The sequence below is a fragment of the Carassius carassius genome, chromosome 12 (assembly GCF_963082965.1).
Source record: "Carassius carassius chromosome 12, fCarCar2.1, whole genome shotgun sequence".
Classification (NCBI taxonomy): domain Eukaryota; kingdom Metazoa; phylum Chordata; class Actinopteri; order Cypriniformes; family Cyprinidae; genus Carassius; species Carassius carassius.
In genome coordinates, this window is record NC_081766.1 from 21,296,941 (window position 1) to 21,304,403 (window position 7,463).

Here is a 7,463-nt window from a genome sequence, read left to right on the forward strand (position 1 = left end):
GACCTGATAAACATTGTAAAATGCATGGGTCTAAAAATTAAAGTAAAGATAATGTTTTAATGAAAGTGCTGGGGCTCCCTATGTCTTATAACTGAGTCTGCCGAACAATGTTATAAAATAATAAAGCCTTTCAATAAAGGGCTGAACCGAATGAGGAATCATTAATTATATGGGTCAAGGATTCTAGGAAGAAATTATAGCAGATTTATTTATAATAACTTTAAAATTATAATCTCGGAGCATGTATTGTGTGTGTGTGGTTGTGTGTGTTTGGCTTTATCGTGTGTTAAATTTATTATATAATCGTATTTATTTATAGTCCGTGGCGTAGGAAACGGATGTCGGGTTTGCTATTGGTCGATCTAGCTGTCAATCATCTAGTAAAGTGGGCGGGTTTAAAGGAAAATGGCTACTTTGTCTGTCGTAGAGCCTCAAGAGATGGAAGGTGAGCTAACTAGTCTATTTTTAATGATTTATTTTCAACAAAGCCTCTATTAAGCCAGATATTATTCTTTTTGATTTCTGAAATCAGGCTGAGATTTTATTTTTAATCAGTTAGTGCTCTTACCATTAATTCAGCTTCTAATGTTGTGATTGTTTACGTTTATCACACAGCTAACTAAAGCTAGCTTACTTTTATAGTTTGCACGCATGAAATGGAGATTAAAAACTGCTTTATTTCTAGATAATTTGAGTGTATTTAAATACCCGACCTGTTTTCAGGTGTGTGTGTGTTGTCGTGTACGTGCGTCAAAGCCAGCACACCTTGATGGTTAGCAGATGTAGCCCACCAGTTCACGTTACCTGTCAAAATCTCACCTGTTCGTATGGATAAAGCCTAGTTGAAGCTGAATATGGGCTTTCAGACGTGACAATTCGAGATTTTCTCGACGCTGCTGTAACGTTATGAGCACAGTTTGCTCGCATGCTGCTGCGGGATGAGGGTGTGTGTGTGTGTGTGTGTGTGTGTGTGTGTGGGGGGGGGGTGGGTTCATTTAATGGATGGGGGCTTTGAAATTCTGAAGTCCTTTCATATTAAAGTAGGTGCTATCTCGATTCTTTAGCCCAGATAACAGCAGTGGCATTTTGGAAGCTGGTTAGTACTGTAGGTGTGTCCTAATTATTCATAAAGACTGTGATTTAAAGTTGACAGGAGGGGTGAGTCTGAGGAATCTGGTGATGATGAGACCAAGAGGAAGAGTCTCAATGGAGAAGTCGAGTCCCTGCAAACCCCCTCGACTGGTGAGACCACCTTGCAGGAGGGGAAACTATTAAAACGATGATCTTCATAATCCTAACCGCTTCTCTAATTTTCTTTTTAGTACCCGAGGAGGCACCTGTTGACATGGACACCATAACCTTAGACCCAGATGAAGAGGTGATGAGAGAGAGATTTTGAGAGGATAGACAGATGATGTGATTAGCACCATGGTTCACGGTGTCTTGATTGTTTATTTAGGATGTGGATCTGGTCCACTGCCGCATTGGGAAGATTGAGGGGCTGGAGGTTCTTCGGAAGGCAAAGGTTAGAGTATCAAATGCTGTTTTCTTTTAGGTTATGTAGTAAGGTTGTATAGTTACTGGATAAAGTGGCTTATTAGATCTTAAATTGAGTCATTTTCTTTTGTTTCTATCATCAGACAATTTCTCTTAGGCAAAACCTCATCAAATGCATTGAGAACTTGGACAGCCTTGTCTCACTGAGGGAACTGGATCTTTATGACAACCAGATCCGCAAACTAGAGAATCTTCAGGCCCTAACAGAGCTCGAGTGAGTCAAGCGGGACGATAATTATTTTGTGCAGACCTTTTTTGTTTATTTTCCTCAAAAATGCATTTAAAAATAGATGTATGTACACACTGCTATTGAAAAGCTTGCCGTCAGTGCATATATATATTAAAAAAATAAAAAATCATTTTAATACGAATGCATTCAGTTTATCAAAAGTAACTTTCTTTAATCAAGTCAGTTTTCACAATTTTAGCAGGCACTGTTTCATTGATAATAATAAATGTTCCTTGAGCACCAAATCATCATATTACGATGATTTCTGAATGAACATGTGACTGAAAACTTGAGAAAACTCAGCTTTGCCATCAAAGGAGTAAATGACATTTTAAAATAGAAAAGTTATTTTTAATTGTAATTATATTTCACAATAATACAGTTTTTACTGTATTTATAATCAAGTAAAACAACCTAGCTAAGCAAGATACTTCTGACTCCAAACATATGAGCAGTAGTGTACATACAGTGACTTTTAATTTTTGTATTCTGATTCCTTGTGATATTTTTGGGGACAGATGTAAGTGAAGAAAAAAAGCTTTGTTAAATCAAAATCCTGAAAGCCTTACAAAAACCATCATGAATACTAAGGATTTTATGAACTGGTTTCTAAAAACTTTACGCCGTCTCTTGTACTTCAAGAATTGAAAAGCTACAAATACCCGCGGTTTCCTCATTTGTGGTTGTGATCTGCAGGCAGCTAGATGTATCGTTCAACTTACTGAGGAAGATTGAGGGATTGGAGTGTCTCACAAAAATCAAGAAACTCTTCCTGCTTCATAATAAGATTACGAGCATCGCTAACCTCGATCAACTGACGGGCCTCCAGATGCTTGAGCTGGGCTCTAACCGCATCAGGGTGAGACATCCAGATCTGCTCTGTGTTGCACATTCTTCTTTGCTTTCTGTTTAACATTTCTATTCGTTTCCTGGCTTGAATTTTATGTACACAAATGCTTATGTCGTTATGTAAATTTTAGGTTATTGAGAATCTGGATTCTCTTACTACTTTGGAGAGTTTGTTCCTCGGCACAAATAAAATCTCTCAGCTACAGAACCTTGATGGATTGCACAATCTCATGGTTCTCAGTATCCAGGTGCGTTTGTGCTAGAAAGGTTGTTTTTTTTGTTTTTTTTGTTGGTGTTAACACCTGTTCCTGTCTTAACAGAGTAACCGCATCACGAAGTTGGAGGGACTCCAGAATCTTGTCAATCTGCGAGAGCTTTACTTGAGTCACAATGGCATTGAAGTCATTGAGGGCCTAGAGAACAATGTAAGATCTACCATGGTTGCCCACAGATGCAATACTTTTACCTGTCAATTCTAAACTGATGTTTGCACAAAGTATTTGTGGCTTAGCATTGGTTTACAATCCTGTTAAATATCTGTAGCAAATTACAAGATAAAGAAAGCACCATAAAATGCATGTTAAGGAGCTGTCAAACTAGAAACTGTCTAGTATGTAGCAGTTTTGTGCTTAATATCCACGTTTCTCCAGCTTTTCCGAAGTTGTCTGACTCTTCACAGCACCTTTACTCCACAGGGGATTTCTGTGTGTTCTGATCTGCCGACACTTCAGTGGTTTTATTTTTATCCGCCCCAAATATTTTAGTGCTAGAATATACATAGCTTGAATCTTTCTTTCCTTTCTTTTTTAGAAAAAGCTGACAACTTTGGATATCGCTGCAAACAGGATAAAAAAGATTGAAAATATCAGCCATCTGACAGAATTAAAAGAATTTTGGGTAAGAAACAGAGACCGGTTTACTGTATATTTTATGGCACACTACATGTCAATTTGAAAAACCATTCAAAAGTTTGGAATATTTTTAATGATCTTAAGTCTCTAAGAGAAAAACTTTTATATTAGTGAGGAGGCGGGCTGACCCCGTTGCTAGCTATGACACAATCTTTTGATGACTGTGATTGGTTGGTTGTCCAAGAAGGAAATAAGAGCACTTTTTAAGAGGAGGGTCTATTATAAACCTTCACTTCAAAATTTCACTTCACTTCAGGCAAAATGTTTCCTGTTTTACCGTTGCTGTAATAGTTGCTGCAAAAGTGCTGTTAATTGTTTGTGTGATCACCTTGCTTTTAGAAAATTGATACAGACCCAAGTCATCATCACTGCTGCATAGTTGCATTTTTCCTGTTTGCAAATATGTTAATGTAGTGATTACTTCCATTTCTTACGCTATGACATTTCTGTGCATTGTCGGAGATGTTAGCATGTCTCTAATAATAATTGTCACACACAAACATGATCGCTGCACGATCTAATGTGTAGCATCTTATCAACGCACTGTCATGCATTGAGTGCAACATGTTTCTTCTCCTTAAGAGTCCTTGTGACTACTCCTAACAATTTTAGTCCTTAAGACCTCTTTTAAAGATTAAGATTCTTTCTGAATTACTTTCTTCTTTACTAGGATATTTTCTTTCATTTTAAGAGGAAACACCCACATTTCTAAGAATGTGCAAGGCATCGAACCCCCAACTGTTAGAATGTTGTTACTAGGAGCCACTCTTAGCACTAAGATTTTTCACGAATATGGGCCTGATCATTAGAAATGCATGGCTGGAGTTTTATTTTTAATGATGATTTAGTCCTGAAAGCAGATGTGCTGCTTAATATTTTTGTGGAAATAGTAAAAAAAAAAAAAAAAGATTAAAGAATAAAAAGAGGAAAAAACAGTATTTCTTAGAAATCTAAATCTTTTGTAATAACTAGTATGAGTTTCTTTTACTGTCACTTTTGATCAATTTAATATATCTTTGCCGAATAAAAGTATTATTTCTTAAAAAAAAATGAAAATCTTACCAAACCCAAATTTTTGAATGGTAGTGTATGTAAAATGTGTACTTCAGACTATTGATTTAGAATGTGTGTGTGTGTGTGTATATGCATATGTGTATATGTATATACAGTCGTTGCCAAAAGTTTTGAGAATTACATAAATATTAGTTTTCAAAAAGTTTGCTGCTAAACTGCTTTTAGATCTTTGTTTCAGTTGTTTCTGTGATGTACTGAAATATAATTACAAGCACTTCATACGTTTCAAAGGCTTTTATCGACAATTACATGACATTTATGCAAAGAGTCAGTATTTGCAGTGTTGGCCCTTCTTTTTCAGGACCTCTGCATTTCGACTGGGCATGCTCTCAATCAACTTCTGGGCCAAATCCTGACTGATAGCAACCCATTCTTTCATAATCACTTCTTGGAGTTTGTCAGAATTAGTGGGTTTTTGTTTGTTCACTCGCCTCTTGAGGATTGACCACAAGTTCTCAATGGGATGAAGATCTGGGGAGTTTCCAGGCCATGGACCCAAAATTTCAACATTCTGGTCCCCGAGCCACTTAGTTATCACTTTTGCCTTATGGCACGGTGCTCCATCGTGCTGGAAAATGCATTGTTCTTCACCAAACTGTTGTTGGAAGAAGTTGCTTTTGGAGGGTGTTTTGGTACCATTCTTTATTCATGGCTGTGTTTTTGGGCAGAATTGTGAGTGAGCCCACTCCCTTGGATGAGAAGCAACCCCACGCATGAATGGTGTCAGGATGCTTTACTGTTGGCATGACACAGGACTGATGGTAGCGCTCACCTTTACTTCTCCGGAAAAGCCTTTTTCCAGATGTCCCAAACAATCGGAAAGGGGCTTCATCGGAGAATATGACTTTGCCCCAGTCCTCAGCAGTCCATTCACTATACTTTCTGCAGAAGATCAATCTGTCCCTGATGTTTTTTTTTAGAGAGAAGTGGCTTCTTTGCTGCTTTTCTTGACACCAGGCCATCTTCCAAAAGTCTTGGCCTCACTGTGCGTGCAGATGCGCTCACACCTGCTTGTTGCCATTCCTGAGCAAGCTCTGCACTGGTGGCACTCCGATCCTGCAGCTGAATCCTCTTTAGGAGACGATCCTGGCGCTTGCTGGACTTTCTTGGACGCCCTGAAGCCTTCTTTACAAGAATTGAACCTCTTTCCTTGAAGTTCCTGATGATCCTATAAATTGTTGATTTAGGTGCAATCTTAGTAGCCACAATATCCTTGCCTGTGAAGCCATTTTTATGCAACGCAATGATGGCTGCACGCGTTTCTTTGCAGGTCACCATGGTTAACAATGGAAGAACAATGATTTCAAGCATCACCCTCCTTTTAACATGTCAAGTCTGCCATTCTAACCCAATCAGCCTGACATCATGATCTCCAGCCTTGTGCTCGTCAACATTCTCACCTGAGTTAACAAGACCATTACTGAAATGATCTCAGCAGGTCCTTTAATGACAGCAATGAAATGCAGTGGAAAGATTTTTTTGGGATTAAGTTAATTTGCATGTCAAAGAAGGACTATGCAATTCATCTGTTCACTCTTCATAACATTCTGGAGTATATGCAAATTGCTATTATAAAGACTTAAGCAGCAACTTTTCCAATTTCCAATATTTATGTGATTCTCAAAACTTTTGGCCAGGACTATATATATATATATATATATATATATATATATATATATATATATATATATATATATATATATGCAATTCATCTGTTATATATATATATATATATATATGCAATTCATCTGTTATATATATATATATATATATATATATATATGTGTGTGTGTGTGTGTGTGTGTGTGTGTGTGTATATGTATGTGAGAATCATAAGAGATTGTTTTACTCCTTATACAGATGAATGACAACCAAATTCATAACTGGGCAGACTTGGATGAACTCAAGAATGCCAAAGGTCTAGATACTGTCTATCTGGAGAGAAACCCTCTGCAGAAGGACCCTCAGTACAGACGCAAGATCATGTTGGCTCTTCCCAGTGTCAGGCAGATTGATGCCACCTTCATCCATTTCTGATCATCCATCTCATTGTGCCCTCCCTCCCCCAAACCATCCACAGCATACTATAAACACACTATATTTCCCTGACGCACCTCATAGACACAGTCTGGTGTCTGCCCTATTTATGTCTTTTATTTACTTTTTAACAACAAAAAAGAAGAATCTCACTCTCTCAGTGTTGCTGTCACCTTTACTCACACAGAGACTGTATACCTATGCTCTGATTTATGCTATCGTGTGAATTGCTTGTTAATTTATTTTTCAGTTTAGGAACTGATTAGTCTGAGCTCAAAGGAGCTGATGCCTGTTGCTCCGAAAATATATCAGCGCTAAAACTTACTGCCCTTAGCATTTCAGTAAGGAAATTGTTGCATCGTAGTTATCCCTTCTCTCGCTCTCCATCCATCCATGTAGGACCAGGTCATTTAAAATCAGGCATTTCCACCATGTATGATTTACATCAGGCACGGAGGTCTTATTTACTATAAGAGGTGGTAAAAAGGTCAGAGTTCACATTGTATTCAGAGACTGAAGATGGCTATGAGGAAATTCTTATTTTATGATGTGATCAGGGACAATTTCTGTGAGTGTTATGCTCTTATGAATTCAGTTTGCATATCAGTTCTGTTTCTGGTTGTATCAGTATGTTAACATTTTGGCTCGTTGAAATAGGACATTACTCAAATTGTGCATTCTTCCTAAATACTGAATATATTAAAAGAAATTGATTCCATTTTAAAACTAAGGTTATGCCACAATCTTAAGTCATTTTAGGCATTCCACAGAGCAAGGTGATATCAGGGGATTAGTTTTTTTTTTTA

At 37.6% G+C, this 7,463-nt stretch overlaps 1 protein-coding gene across 1 annotated transcript; it reads left to right on the forward strand.

Annotated features, from left to right (window-relative positions):
- The first annotated feature begins 335 nt into the window (after positions 1-335).
- Positions 336-7,168, forward strand: LOC132155097 (protein phosphatase 1 regulatory subunit 7-like). Its single transcript, XM_059563884.1, has 10 exons — positions 336-445; positions 1,147-1,242; positions 1,323-1,378; positions 1,460-1,525; positions 1,641-1,771; positions 2,483-2,645; positions 2,767-2,883; positions 2,956-3,060; positions 3,446-3,532; positions 6,481-7,168. Exons 1-10 carry the CDS (start codon positions 406-408, stop codon positions 6,655-6,657), a joined length of 1,038 nt encoding a protein of 345 aa, XP_059419867.1. The 5' UTR covers positions 336-405; the 3' UTR covers positions 6,658-7,168.
- Positions 7,169-7,463: the final 295 nt, after the last annotated feature.